Raw genomic sequence first — 24,701 nt, 5'->3', positions numbered from 1 at the left:
CCTTCAAAGGAAAACCAAATTGTCTTAAGCCTTTCTCAATTGTAAATATATATGTGTATCTCTGGTAACCCTTGTTGAAGGTGCCTGTTAGGTCTTGCCGTGGAAAGGGAAAGGCAGAGGATCGGGAAACGTAGGCTAGATGGGTTGGGTGTTGAATTGCCGTGGGTCTGATTGGCTTGCCATGGGTGTGATTGAGGAGGAGCTGGGAAGAAGGTAATGGCAGAGTTTTCGTGAAAGGGAAAGCGTGAAAATCAGAGTCGGGTAGGGAATGGGTTTATGACGTTTTTTTTTTTTTTTGGTTTTGGTTTTATTGTTTTATGTTTTATTTTTATTTTTTAATGTTGTGCTGGCGTGGAAAATTGTGGGAGTTTCAAAAGTTTCGGTTTTATATATATATATATATATATATATAGATTACTAACAAATATGGCTTTAAATTTCTAACAACTAAGTCAATTAAGTTGACTTATATTTTACCCGTAACTAGCCAACGATGCAATAGTTGAGAACATCTTTTCCCTGATCACATTTTTGTTTGCATAAGCAAGAAAAATAGAGGGAATAAGAGATTCAAATTAGTGACATTTGTTTCATGTGGCGTAATTATTATTCTTTAGGTTACAAAATAGTGTGAATTTCAATCTCTATATGGCTCTTCCACTATAATAAGAAAGGCATCACCCAAAGAATTAATTTGAGAGTATAGTACGTGATTTACTAATATTAAAAAACTAGAACAATAATCAGAAAAAAAATTAATTGAAGATGTGAGTTTAATTTGGTTTCAATTAAATTGTTGTTATGAGGGTCATGTCCATTCTTTGTCTTTTTTATAATTAATTGATCTTTTAATATTCATAGTATAATTTTTAGGATACTTCTCCTTTAAGAAAAAATGTGCTTAAACTTTTTTTTTTCCTCAATTTTTTTTGAACTATAGTAATTTTTAATATTCAATTAAAAATAACTGTACAATGATTTTGGATCACAATTTAAGTATAATAACCAATTGTACAATGCTATATCATTATTTTTTTAAGGACTATATTTTAATTTTAGTTTTACTCAAAAAATGTTATGAAAGTGTTATGAAAATATTGTCTTTGTAGCACTTCTCTTGAAATTAAGCTTTTTAATCTTCTGTCAGTCTTTAAAACAATATTTTGGATATTGTCAAAGAGTCTCACCAAGGTCCAACCAAGTCGGAGATCAACCCGAAAACTCAGTTCCAAGGTAAGGTATAATGCTACCCAGGTTGTTTAATTTTCATATAGATTTATGTCATGAAAAAAGAATAACTAGTTCTACTTTGGATGACAAAGGGATCCCCTTAAGCATCTTAAGGAACTGATCAATTATTAAGGATATTGGTATTAATTTTTTTTAAGAGAATTATAAAAATTTTATTCATAAGATGAAACCAATACATCATGAGAAATAGCTTGCTCTATAAAACTTGGATGCTCCTCCATCCATGTTACATAGTTTGAGATGTCTCTTGTGTCAACATGGAACCCTAACCAAAAAAATCCATTATCAATAATAAAAATGTCACGTATACTCACTAATTGTTGGAAACATAAATTAATTAAACCAAATCCTTAGCACACTGAAAGATGCTCTCACACTAATGCATAAGCCTAATGCAACAATATCAAACCCTTCACTTTGCTTATTAAGTCCCTCACGCACACCAAATGCTACAACATCAAACCCTTGTAGTGCTGCTGCCTATATCTAATGAGTCCACTTACCAACACAACCATTTCTATACTTAATTTCACAACTTATTGAGTTGTGCAATTGTGAGCGATTTATGTAAAGTGATGGATTGTACAAGGCAAAAAATGTATGTCTACCACTCATAATCACATAAGTTAGCAAATTATAAAATTGGACATATGATTGGCTATATCCCTACAATTATTATTATTATATAATACTTTTGATACTTGTTCTGAGAATCAATACTTTTGGTACTTAATACTTTTGGTGAAACTAAGAATAACTTAATGGACAATGAATATGAAATAATAAGTCCACATAGGCAGACTCCATTCCCTTAGCACATGAGAGTGGATCTCTATATGGGACTCATGATTTGGGCTCGCTCTTCACGTGATTCACGTGAAGTGGGGGTTAGCCTGTTGAGTGCCAATAATTTCTTGAGATGATGGCAAGAGAAAGCAATAAGCCAATAAGTGCTATTTATGTGCACATTGTTTGGCCAACTATTTTAAAGGAGGGACAAAAAATTAATTTTAAGCAAATAAGATGAGTTAGAAACAAGCTTAGTTAAACGCACAAGCACCAAGAGCCAATGTAGAAAATTTCATGTGAATTATCCAAAAAGAATATAAAATGTAAAGTGTTTATTAAACAAAGTGAGGCTTCCATCTTTTCAGGCTGTAAATGAACCAAGCCGTTCATAAATAGCTTGGGCTTGGCTCGATAAAAAGCTTGTTCATGTTTGTTTGTTTATAAACAAGCCAAGCTTAAGCTTTAGTTTTAGGCTTGTTTAATAAATGAGCCAAGCCCAAGTAAAAAATATTGTTCATGAACAAGCTTATTGTGAACACCAAGGCTCGATACAAAAGTAACAAAACAAGTTGAGCTTAGGCTTATTTATGAGTTTGGTAATAAAATTGATATGAGCTTGACAAGTAAACTCATATCCTTCTAAGACTTTAATTAATTATAAGTTGAGACCACCCATCCAAACCAAATAGGCTAAATAATAAACTTGATATAGGCTTGATAATATACTTGTGTTCGATCTCAAGTTAAAAAACATGATATTGAGCTTGAGTTTGGGCTTGATATTGAGCTCGAGCTTGGCTTGACCAATGAATCAAGCCAAGCGAAGCTAAGCTCAAGATTTTATATTTTATAACAAGCTCAAGCTTGAACATTATTTGTAGGCTCGTATCAAGCTCAAGCCAAGCTTGAATATTCTACTTTTGATGTCGAGCCGAGCTTGAACATTCACTACTCGACAAATCTTAGCTCATTTACAGCTCTTGTGCACACAAGACAAGATTGGCAAGTATCTATATTTTATGCTAAGCATTAGTCCTGTGTCGCCTCTAATGTTCAAAAGAACTAGAAGGAAGCCAAACTCCATTGAATAAGATGATTTGCAAACAAATATAAGAAAATCTAGAATTACAATTTTTTTTTGTCACAACTTTGATGTAGTAATCTATGAATGGTGAAGAAAAAATAATGATCATCCACGTGGAAGTGATAGGCAACAACTCTCAATTTATCATATTAAAATTTTGGCAAAGCTGTGACAAAAAAAAAAAAGTTGTGGTCCTAGAACTACTAAAGAAGCAGAGACAAAATTAGGATCTTAATTAACTTTTGTAACTTAAAAAAAAAAAAAAAATGAAGCTGAAAATACAAAATATCAACAAGAAAATTGTTCAAGCTACTACTAGTTTTACAAAGGTTAAACTTTAGATATAGTTACTTAAGTAATACATATGGTTCATGTAAAAAAAAAGAAAAAAAGAAGAAGAGTAATACATAAATTCATACACATAGTTATATTGAAATTAATTGTCTTTGAAAAATATAACGATGTTTGTATTTTTTTGGTCGATACTTGAGTTTAATCAGGGAACATGCTTAATTTTTTCTCTTTAATTAAAAAAAATTACAAATTGATGTGACAATAATCGTGATTACTACCACATCAATAACATAATAAATAAATTTAAAAAAACCAAACCTACTTCCAACTTTATTACAAAATATTTACAAATTAATGTAATAATAAATATAATTGGCGCTACATCAACAATGTAATACTTTTTTTATTATGTTTTAAAAATTGATACATCTATTTTGTAAATCCTGTGTATTAAAGTTTATAGTAGTTTTAGCATTATTCTAAATAAATTTCTTTGTCCAATCAATGAAAGAAAATACATCCCATAAAAAATAATAAATAAATAAAAAGAAAACACACAAAATAACTTTGTGATTATTTGTATATTTCTTTTGAAAAAGTCAAATATTATAGTTATATTTCCCATAAATTACCAAACAAATAAAATTTCTATATATTATCTATTTATATATTTAATATTTTGGAATTAAAAAATTGATTAATATTACCAAGGATAAATAATTTAAAAAAAAATCAATTTTTTTAAACTTTGGATCACAAACAACTTAACAACAAAAGTCATTTGAATAAAGGGGGAAAAAAACCGTTTCTAAAAATACCAATGGAAAAAAAAATAAGTATTTTTTAAAAACAACATCTTACCGACATATTTGGTCTTAGAATCAATCACATAAATGTGAAGCCTAACTTTTTTTTTTATTGGGTTCTTTCACATATTTTTTGAACAGGTTTCTTTCTAAATTAGTTTAGAGAGAAATTATTTAAATTCTTCTTACATTTTTTTTTATTAAATATGAATTTTGAAATTTTAATTGTTAGATTGTATATTTTTTTTTTATGTTTTTAACATGCATGTCAAATTTCATTCCAATCAGGTGTTATTTATTATTCGATCAATAAATTTATTTTGTATATGATGAAGTGTAAACTCGTCAGTCGTAGTAGGCAGATGGAACTCCCCGTCAACACTTGGGTATCTTCTAAAAGGGGTCACCGGTGTGGTGCTTGCCACAACGCCTCCGATGCCAAAGTTAGAACAATAAAGCAATTCACAGAACTAGAAAGTAAGAGGTATTTTCTCAGAGTCTCAGTATCTATGTACCTTATGCTGCCAACGTAAGGACTTTATATATGTGGTCTTGACTGCTAGCCGTTGGGGTGTTAATACCTCTCTTTTGTAACGCCTCCAGCCCAATTATGGGGCTTTTATTAGGCTCCAACGGTCTGTTTTGCTGGTTTTGTAACTGCCCAGGTTACTTGCTGGCACCATTGAATGGTTTTCCTTTCTTCGTCGGTGATGGCTTGTTCGTCGTCAGAGGTGACCTCGTCACTAGGTTGACCTCGTCACTAGGTTGACCTCGTCAGGGTAATGTGTTCTCGTCATTCCCATCAGTATACATAATTTTTTACCACAAAAATTTGAAAGTTAAACATGACATTATTGATATAGTTTTTATTTTTTATTTTTGTAATTTTACAAACAAAAATAATATAATAAGTACATGTAATTTAACAATTATATTTTCAATATTCAAATCTTATAAAAGAAAAAAAGATGGGTTTAAAAAAACAACTTTTATGTATATAATTTTTTAGGGGAATAACTTTATATTTTTGGGAATATAAATAATAAATCCTCCCTCAAAAGTAAAGAATAAAGAAACAAGAAATTCAAGGGGGGACCATGGCCCAAGCCCCTTCGTGTAGCTGTGGGTTCGTTGCTGCAACCAAGCTTAGTCAGCAAGAGACAATGTAGACAAGTGCATGTGTAAAGTTCTTAAATAGAAGATAAAGTGAAAACTGTTTGATTGCATAATGCCAAAAATGGTCAAAAGTTACGATAGTGCAAGACTGAAAAGACCTTAATCTTCTTCATCAACACTCTGGTCTGGACAGTCACTGAATCGTTTAAGAATTGAGTGTTCCGCCTTTATTAGCCAAGGTCTTCGATCCCAAGCAGGTCTGACATCTGCCTCATGATTAAAACTAAACACAAACATTCTTGTCCACTAGAGCAACATCAAAATCGTTTATAAGGATCCAAGCTTTAACCAGAATTTCTTTAACTAGAGCCTTAGGGAAGGAATTTTTTGACAAGATTTTACCAATAAGGAGCCGTTTAGATGATTCTTTGGATGAGGGAAGCACCTCTAAATCAACTTTACCTTTTAACCAACTAAATTTTTTGGCTTGATTTGTAATGGTTTCAACATCAATCTCATCCATGGCCACAGCCACGGATAGCAAAAAGACCCAAAACCAAGTACCAAATACACTACAGTATGAGAAGGATAAGATAAGAGGAAAGAACTCACCAGTGAAAGGGAAAAGATGAGAGAGATCGAGATCCACCTGATTGCGTCACTAGAATGAGGAAAAGAAGAAAGTAAGCGAGAACCACTTTCAGCTTCACAAGGAAGATACTAGTCTCACTAGGAGAGAGAGCTTCCCACGGAAGACTCAAGAGGCATAAAGCCCACTATGTAGTAGTCAATGTTTAAGAGAGAAAAACTTATGAGTTGATCTAAGCAGCTTTTAATTAATCCAGGTAGTTTTAATTTGATCCAATATTGACCTTAATCTATGAAGGTCAGACCCAACTTCACCTTCACGCTTGAATACTTTTATCATACCGGACATGTAGTCTCTACTTGTATCGATTCAAATAGAGAGGAGAGGGCCATCACCCCCACAGCCCACCACCACTACCACTATCACCGCCCATAGCCCACAGCCCACCACCACCATCAGATCAACCCAAATTGCAGCCAAAAAAAAAAAAAAAACCCACAACCAGAGAGAGGCAGAGTGGTAGGAGCGTGGCTGAGCGTGAGATCGACGGCGGCCTCGGGGTGAGATCGGCGAGATCGAGCGTGGGTGAGATCGAGCGTAGCTGGAGCATGGGTGAGATCGAGCATAGCTGGAGCGTGGGTGAGATCGAGTGGCTGGAGCGAGATCGAGCGTGGCGGAGCGCGCTGTCGTCGTCGGAGCTACGCCATTGTCGCTGACGGTGAACATCCTGGACTGGTCGAAGAGAGAGGGAATCGGTATAGGGAGAAGAGAGAGGGAACCAGAGAGAGAGAGAAGAGAAAAGAAAAAATGAAGAGAGAGGAGAGAGAAAAGGGAATATAAAGTAATAAAACTTTTGCAACATCTGTCTGTACCGTTGCAAATTTGCAACGGTACTGTAGCCATGTTGTATAATTTTTGGGATTTGACACATCTCATAAAGCTCCATTTTTGTGTTTGGTGTGGCAAATGTGCCAAATATTTGACATTTAGCACATTTGCCACACCTGCTGTGGATGCTCTTAGGATAGCTGCTTCTGTAATTAGGAGGGAAAAGCTAAGCTAGCCTTTGTTTGTTTTTTGTTTCTCTGTTCAATAAAATTTCCTTTCCATCAAGAAAAAAAAAGTTTTTCTCTCTTAAACTTTAAGATAAATTAATGAATTAATCGATTAATATATAAAAATAGATTAAAAAAAGATCAAATATAATTCTAAATAATGGCATCCAGCTGGAGGAGTCTGCTAAAGGACAAAATACAGAGTGTACTATCAAGAGACAAAGAAATAGAGGAGCAATTTATTCGAAGATGACAATTGACAATAGATAGATTAGAGCAGAAAGTGCCTCCATGCACGGTGTACTATCAAGAGACAACGAAATAAAGGAGCAATTTCTTGGAAGATGAACAAGAGATAGAGCCAAAAGTGTCACATGTAGATGCATGTGAAGTAACAAGGAAGACTGCTACATGTTGATGGACCAAAGCCTGTCAAGTTGTTTACTCCGGATAAAATTGCGAATAAAGGAGCAATTTCTTGGAAGATGAACAAGAGATAGAGCCAAAAGTGTCACATGTAGATGCATGTGAAGTAACAAGGAAGACTGCTACATGTTGATGGACCAAAGCCTGTCAAGTTGTTTACTCCGGATAAAATTGCGTTTTATGGAATTAACTTCTCCTAGTCATACAGCTTATTAGGCTCTTTATATCACTTTTGTGATGTTTAGTCTCTTTTGGTAGAGCATTTTAAACACATATTTTTAGTTTTTAAATAATATTATACATATTTTCATACACTTTTTCACCCACACATATTTTAGAAAAATATAAACAACATTATTCAAATTTCTCTACCAAACAGCCCTTAGAGTTTGAGTCCAAGAATATTTTCAATTACTGCGATGAACTTTCATATGTATACTAAAATGATGCTGTATTTTTTTCTCCAACTTTTTTGGATTTTGGCCTTTTTGCGTTTCATTCAATTATATTATGTTTTTCCCTTTCTCTAGCGGGTATGTGCTTATGAATGTCAAGCTTCAATATTTCCAAATAAAAAAAAGAGAGAAATGCATCTCTATTATTGCACACAGAGATACTAATTTATTAATTGGTTTCCTAGATATTAGAGTGTTCTTACTTTTTTTTTCAAGGCAAAAATAGCCAAATACCACGTTGCTTAGAACTTGATTTTGTGAAACTCGAGTACTAAAGCATGGTACTTTGCTACATATTTTCAAAATAGTGTTAATTTGACATAAATTTTACCAAAATGTGGTATTTGGCTATTTTTGCCGCAAAAAAAAGTAAGAGCACTCCAATAGTACTCAAACTATTGGAGTACTCGAGTACTCAAACAATGGTATTTTAAGCTTGAGTACCACATTTTAGTACTCAAGTTTCACAAAATTGAGTTTTAAATAGGTGAGTCACTTGAAATAAGAGGAAACCTCTTAAAGGTACTCAAGTTTAAAAAACTTGAGTACCTTGTTTTTCTTTTTTAAGGTACTCAAGTATTGTAATTAGCTTCCCCGATTTTCCTTTTCTTTTGTTTTTTTGCAGCACAGGATTTAACAAAGGGTATGCATTTGTTAACTTCACTAAGCCACAAGCAATGTGGGAGTTTTACACTGCCACTAACGAGCAGGGTTGGGATCATTTTAATTCACACAAGAAGCGTTAGATAGCCCTAGCTAGAATCCAGATATAGACCTAATTATTATTTGTGTAAAAAATCAAAACTTTTTTAGTGTACCCCCACACTACCATTATTATCTTATCTTCTCAAAGCATGGTGGGAAAATGTATCGGCATGGAGTTGTACTGAGAGGCGCTTGGGACTATCCAAATCTACCTCTGTTGGATTTGGTGGCTCTGATTTGACAAAGTTCTATCTAAGCTTGTCATTTCTCATTATGGGTCAATTAGTTAGCCAATTTTTTACTTTAAAAAAGTTGAACTCTTCGATCTGGTTCTTTTTCTTCTATTTCAGAGAAGTGTTGTAACTTCTAGTTAGTACTTAGGTAACTGTGCTATTATGGTGTAAGCAAGGAAAGGAAGGGGGTGGAACTTGACACCTGGACCTAAAAGACCATGAAAAGACAGGTGATGGGATCCACCCTCTCCAGATGGATGGTTGTGATCATCTAGTGAACTGGCCAATTCCCATCCTCTTCCCATCCTCTTCTTTTTTTACCATTTTCCTTATTTTGTAATCTCAAATTCCAAAATTGTAATCTCTTATTACAAAAGATCAACAAGTGCATTGATTCTCAAAGAAGAAATTCAAGTTTTCACATTGCCAAGTAAGACTCTGTTCTGGAAATAATTTGTGCTTCATCTTATTATTGTTTTCATCAATATTGTTATGACTATGACTATCAATTTCTGCTTCATAACTCAAACCTGATCCTCCACCTTGTGAAGAAGGAAAAGTGTTTTTCTGTTATTTACTTTTTTACCCCTGTATGGGAACAAAATTGTCGTTCTCAAAGGTGTAATCTAAGAACTAAATCATCTTTATACATGCATGCAACAGATCATTTTTTGCTATTCCACTACAGTTGTTGTACTTGTGGTAATGAAAGCACGCAATGCTCATTTGATCATTTACAAACTAGATACTTCTAACCAATTATGTTTACAAACTTTACAATTACTTTTCATTAGAAAATGAAGACAATTTATTAAAAAAAAAAAAGAAAGAAAAAGAGAAAGAAGAAGAAAACGATGGCTGTTAAGTCTTTAACGCATCACAAGCACAATTCTTCTATAGTTTCACTCTTCCATCAATAATAGTTGTTAGTTTTTTGACGCATCACCAGTTCTTCTATAGTTTATGAATGGTTTTCAATTTATTTTTGACTTATCATCAGAGCACGATGGCAGAGGAAATCGTAAGCAGGGTGATTTCATTTGCTACTGAGCTGATCGGCAATGCTCGGAGCTGCAAGGAGGAGCTGAGAGGGCTTGGTGAATCATTAACCATGATTCGAGCTGTTTTGACTGATGCCGAGAGAAGACAAGTGAGAGATGAGTCTGTGAAGCTTTGGCTCCAAAAGCTTGAAGATGTTGCTTATGAAGCTGACGATGTGCTGGACGAGTTTATGTACGAGAATCTCCGGCAAAAGATAGAGGTCGAAAACGAAAGGAAGAGAAAGGTAAACTTCCTCGACCCATTTATTTTCAGTCTCTCCATGGCGAAAAAAATTAAGGCTGTTCAGGAAAAACTAGCAAAAGTACATGGGTTGGCAAATGGGTTTGGACTTGCTAGAATATTGTCAGTAGATTCAAATGTTGAGATTGTTCCAACTAGAGAGACAGACTCCTTTCTTGATCATTCAGAAGTTGTAGGAAGGAAAAGTCAAGTTTCAAAAATAGTGAGCTTGCTGACTAGTGCAACCAATCAACAACTCTCCGTCATTCCTATAGTCGGCATGGCTGGTTTGGGAAAGACAACTTTTGCAAAACTAGTGTACAATCATGAGCTAGTAAAAAAACATTTTGATAAGACAATGTGGGTATGTGTCTCTGATGATTTTAATGACAAAAATATTTTAAGAGGGATTCTTGAATCCCTTACCAATAACTCAAGTCTTTCAGTAAGTAAGAATACAGTACTTCAAAACCTTCAAAAAGAGTTGCAGGGGAAAAAATTTCTTCTAATTCTTGATGATGTATGGAATGAAGTTCTACTAAAATGGGATACATTAAGGGATTGCTTGTTAGGAATTATGTCAAATACTGGAAACAGTATTATTGTTACAACCCGTAGTGACAAGGTGGCAGAAATCATGGAGACACATCCCCGGCATCACTTAGAAAGACTACCTGATGCAGAATGCTGGTCCATAATCAAGAAAAAAGTATCTTCAATTCCATTAACTCCAGATTTGGAGGCTATCGGATATGATATTGCCAAAAAATGTGGAGGGGTCCCATTAGCAGCAAAAGTCCTAGGAGGGACAATGGCTCGTAAAAAAGTAAAAAATGAATGGTTAGCAATTCAAAACAATGAAATTTGGAATTACCCACATGTTAGAGATGAAATGTTACCAATATTAAAATTGAGCTTTGATCATCTGCAATCACCATCTCTTAAAAAATGCTTTGCATATTGTTCAATTTTTCCTAAAGATTACATGATTGCAAAGGAAGAGTTAATTCAGTTTTGGATGGCTGAAGGGTTCCTTCAACCATCTCAAGGAAGTTGTGTGGTAATGGAGGATATTGGTAACATGTATTTTGACATCTTGTTGGCAAATTCCTTATTTCAAGATGAGAAAAAGGATGAGTTTGATAATATTATCATTTGCAAGATGCATGATTTGGTACATGATCTTGCACTCTCAGTTTCAAAATCTGAGACCTTATTTTTGAATAAGGATTTGGAGGGTGACATCAGTCACACACGATATTTATTTATTGAATCTGATGGTAAAATTATACCAAGAATTCCATCTTCAAAAGATGATGTTAGGAAATTGCGCACATTTGTTTCTAAAAATGTTGTGCTTGGCAACACGTTATTAAATTTTAATTGCTTACGTGTTCTAAAATTAAATGGAAACTCTATAAAAGAATTGCCAAGTTCAGTTGGCCTTTTAATACATTTGAGGCTTCTCAGCGTCGCAAGTTTATCCATCAAAGCATTACCAAAGTCCATCACCAAACTCTACAATTTGCAAACTTTAAGAATCGAAGGTTGCCGAAATGTCAGAGAGCCTCCTGAAGATCTAAAACAATTGATAAACTTAAGGCATATTTATATCCCTTATGGCTTTTATGAAAAACTTAAGGATATAGGGCAATTGACGTGTCTACAAACATTGCCATGTTTTATTGTGGGTCAAGATGCAGGTCATCGGATCGAGGAATTGGGATGCTTAAATCAACTTAGAGGAAAATTAAACCTCTGGAATCTAGGGCATGTGAGAGATAGAGAAGAAGCCCGAAGAGCAAATTTAGAAGAAAAGGCCAAAATATACAAGTTGAGATTTTACTGGACGAGACGGGGATCGGAAAGAGAAGGCAACCACGAGAATGATGAAGAGGTGTTGGAAGGTCTCAAGCCTCACCGACATTTGAAGAGCTTAGCAATTGATGGCTTTGGAGGAAAGAAATTCCCATCATGGATGTCTCTGCTATTTGGCAATTTGATTGAGATCGAATTTGGCAATTGCAGAAAATGTGAGGTTCTTCCCACTCTTGGGCTTCTACCCCATCTTAGGGTTCTTACAATAAAAGGTATGGATGGTGTAAGACGTATAGGAACTGAGTTTTACAGTAACTATAATAATGGAAGTGATGGCACTATATTGTTCCCAGCTTTGAGAAAACTTGATTTGAGTAGAATGCCCAATCTAGAGGAATGGACGGATGTGATGGAGCCAGCAACAACAACAGGCCTAATGGTGTTTCCTTGCCTTGAGGAGTTGAGCATTCAATTTTGTAACCAACTGAAAAGTGCTCCATGTTATTTTTCGAGTCTTAAGAAATTACTCATTAGGGACATGGGTAGCACGACATTTGAAAACATTATCAGCAAGCTTACCACACTCACGTCCCTCGAGGTTTGGAATATTTCAGGACTTGCTTGTCTGCCAGAGAAGTTATTGCAAAAAAATGCGAGTCTCATGTCTCTGACGGTAGCGGGATGGGCCGATTTGGTGTCCATCGTGTCACATGAGGATGTATGGGCCTTCTGCACCTCTCTTCGATCGCTTAAAATAAAAGTCTGTTGGAAATTACAAATACAAGGTGTCCCATCCCATCTTCATCGCTTGGAGATATCTGGTTGTGTTATTCTACCTACTGGGCTACAATCATGCACGTCTCTTACCCTACTAGAGATTCAGCGTTGTGACAGATTGAAATCAATTCCAAATCTAGGACAATTGCATTCTCTTACTCAATTAAAAATTAGGTATTGCGATAATCTGATATCAATACCTGATTTAAGAGGATTGCATTCTCTTGTCGAATTACAAATTTGTCATTGTCCTAAATTGACGAGTCTCCCAAAGGGTTTAGAATCTCTCACCCGCTTGAAGACTTTGGCGATTGGCAAGTTTTGTGAGGAGCTGGATGATTTCCCGAGTCTCGTTTCTATCGAACACTTGCACGCATCCCTGCAACATTTAGAATTGAGAGGTTGGCCTAATCTTAAGTCCATACCGGACAATATTCAAGTCTTGACTGCCCTTGAAAGTCTCTTCATATCTCACTTTGAAGCCATGGAAACTTTGCCTGAGTGGTTGACCAAGCTTTCTTCTCTTCAAATTCTGGAAATCTTCCGTTGCTCCAAGTTAAAGGAAAGTTGTGCAATTGGTGGAAAAGAGCGGTACAGAATTGCCCATATTCCAGATATCAGAATCTATTAAGCGAACAAGCGGTATGTGTAGTCAAATCCACTTATCATACTCTCATTTAAATCAATATTATATTCTTGATTGCCTCCAATTCTTTTCTCTTTTTAAGTTTCCGCCAAATTCTTTTGTTTTGTTTTTTTTTTTTTTTTTTTTTTTTTTTTTTTTTATTTTTTTTTATAAATGTTTTGGCAATTTCTGATCAGATCAGTTAAAGTATCCTGGATTGCATATTCTGTTCTCTTCTATCATTGAATTTAATATTCGGTAGTATTTTTATAAAATTATTTTGGCATGATTAGATTACTGTTGGACCGTCACTCAATTGGACAAACCTTCAAAAAATCTGAACATTGGGATGGATACAATTTACAATTTAGGCGCAGAGGTATCTAACTTGCCAACCAAACTTGTTTTTTCCTCTGGTTTTGCTATTAAAATTTATAACGTACTCCCACTACTATTTTGTAATTTTATTTAACAATTCAATTATTGGTGGATTTAAAATTTTAAGAGCTTATCTCTCTTAATCTCTTTAAGAGATAAGCTCTTAAATTTATTTATATAATTTTTTTTAAGACCTTATAAACTGTAGAACTTTGTAAAGTCAAAAGCAATACTTGCATTTGAAGTTTTCTTTGTATAAAAATTTCCCATGATTTTTTTGTTTTTTTGTTTTTGATGGCTTGAGTGGATCTTATTTTATGGATTTAGCATTTCTGAATTAAAACTAATTATTTTTTGTTACTAATGGCCCTAACATTCTGCTCTAGTAGAAACGGATGGTTTCATACAAGACCTGCATACTGTACTTAAGTGGATCATGGGTTAACATTTTCTCTCCTCAAGAGGTCCAATTCCCTTACTAAAGAGATGTTCTCTGGTGTTAGCCAAGTGGAAGGTTTCTTAAATTGGTCAAGAATTTCTTAGAAGTTATTGCTTATTGTGGTTGTTGCTAGAGTGGCTAACAATTGCACACAGTCTAGTGAGGGTGTCAATTTGATTCCTATCTGATTGGAGTTCATTAAAATTTTGTGAGTTCGCCCAAATCTCATCTTCTATTCTTCTTATTTCTTTATTTCATCTACTATTTTCTGAAATTGTTGACATTATGGAATGTACAATTTGCTAGAGTTGTTGGACTAACTTTTCTCTCTTCAACATTTAGTACTTATAGGATGCAAGGACCTTACTTATCTCCCTAAAGTGGATTTCATGCGTTTGATCACCAAATTGCTATGCCTATCCATTCATAACAGTCTCAAATTTAAATAAATAGATGTGTTGAGGGCGACGATACATCCTGGTCCAAAGATGGGGAATGGTTTAAAAAGAGGAATCTGTTTGAAGTTCACATATATATTATTACAACAGTATGTGTGGTATGTTTTCTTAAACTTAATCCTCATCTCTTCTCTGATGCTTTACCTTAAATCAACCGATTCTATTCATAATTGCCCTACTTTCTTCCTATCTCAGTTTAGTTTCCCCTCAATCTTTTTCTTTGTTAATGAACTATATTGTCTTGATGTGCAGGTGCTAGTGACAACATATATATTGTATTCAGCTGGAAGAACAATTGACTAATTCAATGGAGTTTTGTAGAAGTTCTTTAAAGTTGGTAAGATTTTCTTCTCTTCTCATTTATGAAGTATTATATGAATCCAACAAATATACTATTCATGCCAAAGATCCCCTCTTCCCTATCACTTTTCCTACAACATATACAAACCTGTTGCATAGAAAAAGGAAAAGAAAATTTTGTCAATCCAAAATATTCTATGAATTTCTTTTGACATGATTACTGTTGGTATTATTTTATTAGTACAACTGGAGCAAGAACTTAAGAAATTTAATATTACTTATATCCCAACAATTGGGACCGCCATATTGTAGTAATACAATACAATTTATGCTTGAAGGTAACTAAACTTGGCAAATCATCACACGTCCTCATATTTTTCCTTTGTTTTTTCTATCTAAATTGTTGACATGTTTCGTCTCTCTTATGAATCTAGCAACATGTTGTGTTCTTTATTTAGCCATTCAATCATTGAAAATCAATGGGCATATACATTATGCTTTTGCATTTGGAAACTTCAAAAGCTAGCTAATTAAATTGAGCATTAGAGATTGTAAGTTCATATAAAAGATCCTTGTGCACAAAACAAAGTGAAGGATTTCTTCAAATTAAAGAGGGAATTATTATTCCTTTTCTTGATTACAGACTTTCTCAGTTTTTCCAAGTTACTTAATGCTTAACTGGGTCTCTTATTCAAGATGGATTCAAATTTTGAAGAACTTGAGGAGTTTTTCTCTTTCATACTCTGGAAACTAGACTAGTGAGTGAGCTCAATAGAATAAATTCTTCAAGTTTTTGGTTTTGGATATTAAACCCTGGCCACATACATTAATAACAATAAACTAAGGAATCTTTTGTGCTTGTTTCATGTGCTACAACTATGTTTTCATATGAGATGGTTATTCAGAATAATCATTACATATTATAATCCTTTGTGTACATAGTTGGGTAACGTTCCTTTTGTATTTGTGGAATTATAATTGTTTTTTCTATTACTGATGGCCCTAGTATCCCATTGTAGAAGAGAAGGGAAGATTCTACTTAGGAGCAACATATGGCAATCATGATTCCCTAAAGCTGATGCATGTGCTCCCATACTATGCCTCACCACATTATGCAATCTATTAGATATTTTATTGTCCAAGATTTTCATCATTAAAAGGAAGGATGAGCTGAAGGTAATGCCCTGGGTTTTCCAAGATTGTCATCTAAAACAGATTGAATGCTATGTCATCCACCTAGTAGCATCTTGAAGCTCATGTGATATCAGAAAAAGCTGGTGGTGAGTCCGTCCATAACTGACTTTCTGCTCTGTCTTTCTTGAATACTAGTATGTATTTTTTTTCATATAAGAATGAAATATCAAAATTTCATTCATAAATTATTTGTTATTTCTTCCATAATATATTCACTTTCTTCAAGCTTTTCTCATAATTTGGGCATAATGTGTCTATAGGAAGACTTGGTTCTTGAATTTCAACCAAGGTCCGCTAATGCGTGAAAAGGTTTGTTTACTTAAGCTGTCTAACTCTCTTGGAAAGGTTTTGTTAATTTCTTTTTTATTGCCCTTCCCCCAACATAATATAATGCATGAAAAATGGATTTTTTTCCTTTTTAATTTTTTTTTTAATAAATGCTTGCATAAGTGTCATGGATAAAGTTTAAATTCACACAAAATGATTGATATTTTCCCAATATTATATTGTTCTTGAGCTTTAGCCAATTATCAGATTTGCTTTTGTACTTTTAACAATTGGCCTAGTAATTGCTCTCTTTTCTTCAAATCTAGCTTTTCAATTGTAGTTCAAAGTTCTAGCATTATATTTGTTACCGTTTGTGCATTCTAAGTTCAGAAAAGCATACATAGCAAAGGGAAAAGGGAAATTAAGGATCACCTATGTCATTTTCAAAAATGAAAAATAGACACTTTACATCAATTCTAGCCATCATGTGCTCTTTTTTGATGAAATCCAAGCCAGTGAAAAGAAGGAATAAGATATTTCCTGCTGAACTCAGTCATGGTGGCAAGGATAGGAACAATTAGATTTCTTCCCCTACTTATTACAAATTCCAGGACCTACAAAATTTTGAGGTGAGTTTGTAAGTTTAGATGTCATTTTATCTTTATTATATTGATACCCATTTATATCATTAGTTTGAGTCATTAATATTGATTGTGTTGGGGTGGAGAAGCTTTGTATCTCTTCAAGAAATGAATTCCAGGGACAAGAATGCCCCTACCTTCCAGTAAAGATGGAGTGCAATCCCTCTCTTTGGACATGTAAGTGGAAGATTTGACACAGTAGTTAAAGGTTTATTTTAACTTATACACTTGTGAAGCTTTCGATTAGAGCCAAAACTGACTTTTTTTTTTATTGTTCACTTTGAAAAGGAGAGAGAAGTAGTCAGAGTGGACCAGGGATAAAAGATTGTTCACTTTGAATCACAATAGATGGACTTCTAAATTGATTTCATTGCTTCTTTGTTATTCTCTAAAATTTGCGAGCTTTTTTCTTCTCTTCTATTATCTCTCTTCCAAAAAAATTTATTATCACTATTTAAAAAAAAAAAAAATTTGTGTACTATTTACTAAATTTTTTGTTCCCTTTCAAATTCATTGTTGCTTTGTATTTCAGTGGCAAATTGACAACAGTGCAGGAGTTTGATGACTCTGTGTGAGTTATATGGAATTCTTCAAGGTAATGTAATTTGCTCTTTTCCATGTTTTTCATTTTGGAACTTTTTTTTCTTTTACATTTTCTAATCATAGACATGGATCTATTATTGGTAGCGTTTCAAAATCTAAAGCTGAGACTCTCTATTACTAAAGATTCTCATATTCTATCAAATGGGGAAGTAAATGTGCTGAATTGCATACTCATTATGATTTTCCAGTTACATACTCTGTATTGTGGCGTTATCTGACTTTGGTAACGTAATTTGGATCCATAGAAGAATTAAAAATCATTTGTTGAATTGTTGGAGGAACTTGCTTCTTTTTACTTTTTTTCCCCCTTTTTATTTAAAGGTTGTCTGACAATTCAGGTTGCACGCAAATCAAACATTATTTGGGTGGTGACCTATGCACAAGTTGCTGCCTTGTCTTTTTCAGCAAGCGTAAGTAACATATTTGAAAATCAAAGAGTTGGCAAGAGTGGTTGCCTTTCCACTATAGTTGGAGAACCTTTCATTTATTTGATGAGCTGTCTTCAAATAGATGCAACTTGCAAGAAGTTGAGATATCTATCAGCAGGGGGAAGGGTGCGGTACCTTACTAACTAGCAGATGCTGGAAATACTTCATTTCCCAATTAGAGTTCTTTTACTTCAGCATAGATAATTTAAGATTGTAAATATCTAGATAAACTTTTGATTCCTAATCTAAGCTCTAAAGAATCTAAAATTGGTATTTTTTTTTCTCAAATATCCTTTTGTTTAATATTTCACTTTGAAATAGAATAGCTTATGCACTTATTTTTTAATAGTTTTCATAGAATTTTTGTTTGCTTATATAGTTCTACATATTTTGCTGCATAGCATACTTGGATCTTCAAATTTCCTCCCTACAACAGAAATCAAGTATTTTCATTTGAAAAATTAGTTCATAACTTCTTGAGATTATGTGCGTGTGTGAGTTGTGTTTATTCTGGGCTACTAGTACCAACAATGTATTGATCGGGGCTTTTTAGTTTCTATTATATTGTCTTCATTTGTTAAGTTTTGACTTATCAATTTTGGATTAATAAGGCTCTTTAGTTATTCAAATTTAAGACCACCAAAATTTGTTGATGTTCTGAATTTATATGAAGTTAGTTTTGAAATTGAGAAATAATCAATGAAAAATTATTTATTCTATTTTAATTAGATTTGTTGATAAACTTAAAGTCTGGTTTACTGTACAGTGTACAATATAAGGAAGTACGACTTGAAATTCAAAACAAATTGAATGAGAGGGTTAGCTTTTTTTTTTTCTTTTGAGATCAAATTGTAAGGTTCAGTAAGTTGTATTACTTATGATTGAATTGCTTCAATTGAATCTCAAGCTACATTAATTTTATTGTCTTGAGTTTTCTTTCTTTTTATTTTTTCCTCAAAAATTTTTGGTTGCAGGTCAACTGGAACCATAACTTGTATGCATCTGCAATTGTTGATTGGGTATATTCGATATCACCCTCGACAATGCATCAAGTAAGGACTAGGCTTTCCTATGGTTTACACTTTATGCCATGTTGCTTCCATTTCCTATCTATATAATCAGAAATAGCTCTTTTCTTTCTTGAATATATTCAGTTTCTGACAATTCATCCTCTTTCAAATCTTATGTTATGGGTCCCTAACTTAAAGTCGCCGTGGCAAGGACTTCAACACTTTTCTAGATTCTGAGGTATGCATCTGTGATTAACCTTACATACTGTTATCATCATATATATCTTTATTTGAATATTCAATCTTTAGAAATAATCAATGATAGAGACTATGAAATTCTGTCTTTAGATATTTGCAGGAAATTGAGGAGCCCAATAAGGAAGAACAACTTGTAACTTGAATTTGATGCATTTTTACCTAAGATCAAGTTATGGATTTCAGTAAGCCATATTACTATTCTTGAGTTTTCTTTCTTTTGTTTTTTATTTACTTTTATCCCTGAGAATTTTCAGATAATCATTTCGAATAATATGGGATAGGCAATGACTTCAACACTTTTATATGTTACATTTGTGATTAGTCTACTTACATATTGATGATCATCATAGATATCTTGATTTGAATGTTCAATCTTGAGATATAATCAATGACAAACTATGAAATTTTGTTGTTATACTTATGGCAGAAGATACTGTTCCCAATAAAGAGGAGAAAGTTGAAAGTTGAATATGATTCACTTTTTGTCAAAGATTAAGTTATGGGTTTTGGTAAGCCATTTTACTATTTCTGAGTTTTCTTTCTTTTTTAGTTTTTGTTTTTTAGCCCTGAAAATTTTCTAATGATCATTAATTGGCCTTAAGAATGATGATTGTCTTTCTCCAGCCCTTACTGCCCAAACATAGAATGGATAGCTAATGTGTTCCACTTGTTGAACAGGATTCTATGGTCAGTCCACAAACCTTGGATACTAAAGGAATCCATTGTGTTTCCTACAAGTTGGCACCAGTATGTTGACAACCAACAATATGTAATGTGAGGCTAAGCTTTTACACCATAGTTACTTCCATTCCTATATCTTTACTAACCAATGGATCTTTTTTACTAAACAGAATTCATAATAGTTCATCCACCTATCGAATCTTATGTTGTTATCATGGCCTCATAGCCAGTGAGTTCAACATTTTACTGCACATTGAGGTATACGTATGGAGATTAGCCATCTTATACACATTGATTTCATTTCACAAATAATAGCTTCTACATATCTCTACCAAAGCATTGAATAATACTAACTTCAATTAGTGTTTGCAGTCTTCTCTCTTCATCAGCCTTGTTGTCCTACTTAAGAGGCCAACTTGTTTGGGTGCCCCAGTTCATACAAATGTTTGGAGGATATTTCCCTACTGTTAGTAGTTAAGGTAATGGACGTGTATCTCTGTAACTTGACTTATATTTTTTGTTATTCAATTAGTAACATATGGTTTAGACATTAATTGTATTACTAACAAATATGGCTTTAAATTTCTAACAATTAAGTCAGTTATGACTAAAACTGATATTTGTTAGCTCGAACTTCAAACTACCACTCTGTTGATAGATTCTGATGACTTTTTGCATTCCTTCATCTTTTGAAGGGGAAAATTCTAAAGAGCAAGATGCACAACAGTAGTAGAACTAGAAGGCATTCTTACATTGTTTGACCCTCCTGTATATGCATGACCATGCTGGCTTCTTTGATTTGAACTTCTGATAAATGGGTGAATTTTTATTCTTGTGAACGAGTTGGACCAATTCTGATATTGGTTATACAAAGCGCTAACCAAAAATAGAATACACAGGTTCTACTCAGTGTTACACAAGCCATCAAACAATATAGCCACTCCAAACATGTTCTACTGTCTCACTTTCAGCTTTGACATCATCAACCATCGTTGAAACTTGCTCTGAACTAGAGCTTGTCCTTGGCAAGAAAGAATTGGAGTTCTCAAGATTACATGCCAAGTATGTGGATCATGATCAAAAGCTTTTACAGTGTTTCTCCCTTTTATTAATATTGAGAAATTTTTCCTAAGATGATTTAGTTTTCATAGTAGTTCATTGTATATAAATAACGTTTATCAGGAACACTTTGTTTTGTACTTGTAATCATTTTCAAATTGTGTTTCCTGTTAGACTATAAAAGGGCCAATTAACTCTTTGGCCACCATGATTAGACTAATGAAAGGGTTACAGATGGATTTGCAGTTCATTTCAATATTGAAAATACCTTAGCTGTTACAATGTTAAGCCATATAAGACACATTTGATGGGGCATCCTCTTCCTATTTTTGGGCAATGCCCAACACAAAATCATAATGCAAAATATCCTAACAACATTTGGAAAAATCAAGTTATCTAAGAGAGCTTTGATTCATGTGGCATTGTGATTTACCCTAATCTCAGTTTTGAAATTTTGGGAGATCCAAATGTTATTTAAACAACAGAATATCACCAAAATTTTTCAGACATTTCTCTTCGAATGCCAAAAATTAGGATTGAACCTAACATCCATTCTCCACTTTTTGAAACCAAGCTTGTATTCCATTTAGAGGGAATTTTAAGCATATATGAATATGGCAATTCAAAAGAATATGAGATATTATAATAGAGAGATGCACTTGAACAATTTACCAACATTAAAATTTTAAATTAAAAAAAATTACCATCACAAGTTAAAAAGTAATGCCAATTAGAGATGTTAGTTGTTAAATTTTTCGTTGCCCTTTGAACAGGTTCAACTACTGTTGATTCTGCAAGAACAACTGGACCGTTCTAATGGATTATTACCCAAACTCTTAAGCCTTATACCCGCCATCCACCGCCAAATTATGGCCAGTGATGAACTCAGCTTCCTCAGAAGCAAGAAACACCACTGCGTCAGCAACGTTTTTGGGCCTCAAAGCCCCATCTTTCAAGTATTGATTCGACTCTACCACCTTATCCTCTTCCTCATTTTCATACCCGAGCATCTCCTTCAACAATGGCGTCCCAACTGTCCCTGGTGATACACAATTCACGCGTATCCCATATGCCCCCAGCTTCAAGCTCGCGCACCTCACCAACCCCAGCACCGCGTGCTTCGACATCACGTAGTCCGCGAAGTTCTCGGTACCAACGCTCGCCCCTATGCTCGCCGTGCAAATTATGCTCCCCTTCACTTGCCCTTCCACCATGGCCTTCGCGGCGTGCTTCACACACGCCGCCATTCCACGAGCGTTCACCGCCATAATCTTGTCGTAAGCCGACATGTCCATGTCCAGCGCGGTCTGATCGCACGTGAGGGTCGCTCTCCCCATGCCCGCGTTGCTGAACATGATGTCGAGGCTTCCGTGCGCTTTCACCGTGGAGTCTACCATGTTCTTGACCTGTTCCTCGTCGCTGACATCGCAGTGTATGTAGGTGCAGATGTTGGAGCCGATTGATGCGGCCACTTTTTGGCCCTTCTCGTCTTGGACGTCGGCGATTACAATGGCTCGTGCGCCGTGAGCGGCGAATTGGCGCGCCGTGGCCTCACCCATGCCACTTGCACCTCCGGTGATTATGGCCACCTTCCCTTGGAGCTTATTGCTTGAAGATGTGGAGTTCGAGTGTGCCATTTTGTTTTGTTTCAGTCAAGTGAAGTGAATACCTTCTTTTTTTTGAGAATCGAATACCTTTATTTCGGATAAAGTAATAATAAAGGCCAAAGAAATACTATTTTTCATCCTTTTATTTCGAGATCACAATTAATTGTCTCCACACATTTTTAATAGCAATCAAGTGAGAAGTGGCATACAGTCTATTTTGTAATAACCCATATGAAAATTTTATCAAAGAGTTTGAAATTAAATCCAAATCCTATGTCATACCCTACTTGTAAATTGCCGAGATGATAAGAATCTCCACCGAAGAATAAAAAAAAAAGAATCTGCACCGAAAGATCAGTTAATAAGAGTAAATTTTTAAAATTTTAATTTTTTATCTTCTTGTATTGGATAGCTCATCAGGAGAATTTTTCTAACTTTTTATCTCAGCCGTCCAGAAGGTATCAATCTGGATTCTTTGTAATCAAGTTTGAATTTGCTAGATCTCTAGATAGGAACAAGGGTGACTGCACATACAAGTCAGGTGGTCACAGGACAGGTGGTCACAGGACCTGTGACCACCTGTACTTGCCAAAAACAAATTATACTTGCAATATATATATATATATATATATATAAAACACAATTATATTTAAATTAGCACATTTTGTCTTTCCTAAAAAAAATATTGACCACCTTGAGTTGATAATCTCAAGAATTTGGATACAATGAAAATAAGAATAATGCTTGGAATAGAATAAAATGTTACAATAATTTCACAACATTCTGAAATTAAAATGCAACTCACATGAGGGCCTTTTTAATCTCAATTTGATTTTTTTTTAATGCTAATATAAGAATTGTTGCAACATTTTGTTGTGTCTCTAATATTACTCACAAAAATAATCTTAACCCTCCAACCATAATCCTTAAGCCCTTAAACAAAAACATAAATAAAAGTTCAAATAACAACAAAAATAGAGAAGTGTTACTTTCACAACATTTTTACAGTACTTTCATAATAAATCATAGGTGGTAAGTTGCTTATGTCTCCAATTTGAACCCACCACTTAAATTTTTTTTTTTTCCCACTTGTAATAACCAATAATAACCTACCACTTAAAATTTGTTACAAAAGTGTTGAGAAAATATTGTGAACATAACATTTCTTATAAAAATGAGCCCAAATAACATAAAATGTTAGTGCAAAAAACAAGATTATGCCAAACATAAATAAATTAATAAAATATTCAACAAAAGCTCATTAAAAAGTAAAAAAAAAAACCCTAAACATTCATATTCGTAACTCGTGCAACTCATTTCATAAAAATAATTAAATGATTCCTAATTTCATTTTCCTAAAAAATGGTACCAAGCGTGAGATTGTGGTTGTGAGTTCTCATCGATGATGTTGGGAGTTGTACTCTTTAGTGGCTTGGCTCGTAGTCATAACAAATATCATTCGTTACTCTCTCTCACTTTCCCCATTTTTATTTTCTCTATTATTATTTTCAGCTCTTTCTCACTTTATTACTCATCCCATCATTCTCAATTCTCACCTATTTTTCATCAATCTCTTTTGGCTTTTTAATTTTGTTGTTTAGAAAGAAATTGAAAATTTTCATATATATATATATTGGTGAAGTTGATATATTCAAATTCTTTTTTTATTAGATTATATATGATTTAAGTTTCTTAATAACCACCTTAGAACAACTAAAAACACTCACTTTTGTTGTTTTGTCTTCAGATGTGGACCCTCTTATGTTTTGTTAAAAAACGGATTGACTTGTTGAAACTAGGGGTGTGCATGGTTTGGGTAGAGGGGTTTTATCAGTCAAACTCATCATGGTGGGGTAAAAAAAATCCAACACAACCAAACCCATCACATGAGTCTAGCCTAACCTAACTCAACCCACGTGGATCACGGTGGACATATATTTTTTTTTATTACTATTATTAATATTAAATTGAGAATTAGAACAACACTAATATAGGGGCATGAACCTATATAGGGGTACAAGACTAGAATCCCCAAAGCAAATTTATAACCAAATAATCCTGAGCATAACACCAA

At 34.0% G+C, this 24,701-nt stretch overlaps 2 protein-coding genes across 2 annotated transcripts; one reads left to right on the top strand and one right to left on the bottom strand.

Moving 5' to 3' along the window:
- The first annotated feature begins 9,809 nt into the window (after positions 1 to 9,809).
- On the top strand, positions 9,810 to 21,270 carry LOC126704200 (disease resistance protein RGA2-like). Its single transcript, XM_050403223.1, has 16 exons — positions 9,810 to 13,321; positions 14,072 to 14,329; positions 14,464 to 14,677; positions 14,832 to 14,916; positions 15,899 to 16,159; positions 16,334 to 16,969; positions 17,071 to 17,158; positions 17,514 to 17,576; positions 17,923 to 17,994; positions 18,987 to 19,064; positions 19,221 to 19,260; positions 19,371 to 19,462; positions 19,959 to 20,049; positions 20,132 to 20,219; positions 20,334 to 20,440; positions 20,657 to 21,270. The coding sequence occupies exon 1, from the start codon at positions 9,810 to 9,812 to the stop codon at positions 13,308 to 13,310; it is 3,501 nt and encodes a 1,166-aa protein (XP_050259180.1). The 3' UTR covers positions 13,311 to 13,321; positions 14,072 to 14,329; positions 14,464 to 14,677; positions 14,832 to 14,916; positions 15,899 to 16,159; positions 16,334 to 16,969; positions 17,071 to 17,158; positions 17,514 to 17,576; positions 17,923 to 17,994; positions 18,987 to 19,064; positions 19,221 to 19,260; positions 19,371 to 19,462; positions 19,959 to 20,049; positions 20,132 to 20,219; positions 20,334 to 20,440; positions 20,657 to 21,270.
- A 409-nt stretch (positions 21,271 to 21,679) lies between these two features.
- Positions 21,680 to 22,836, bottom strand: LOC126703436 ((+)-cis,trans-nepetalactol synthase NEPS1-like). Its single transcript, XM_050402392.1, has one exon. It carries the CDS (start codon positions 22,655 to 22,657, stop codon positions 21,857 to 21,859), a length of 801 nt encoding a protein of 266 aa, XP_050258349.1. The 5' UTR covers positions 22,658 to 22,836; the 3' UTR covers positions 21,680 to 21,856.
- Between the last annotated feature and the right edge of the window lie 1,865 nt (positions 22,837 to 24,701).

This window comes from Quercus robur, chromosome 10, assembly GCF_932294415.1.
Source record: "Quercus robur chromosome 10, dhQueRobu3.1, whole genome shotgun sequence".
Lineage (NCBI taxonomy): Eukaryota > Viridiplantae > Streptophyta > Magnoliopsida > Fagales > Fagaceae > Quercus > Quercus robur.
Note: the sequence above shows the minus strand (reverse complement) of the source record. Positions and strands in the feature narration are given on the sequence as shown.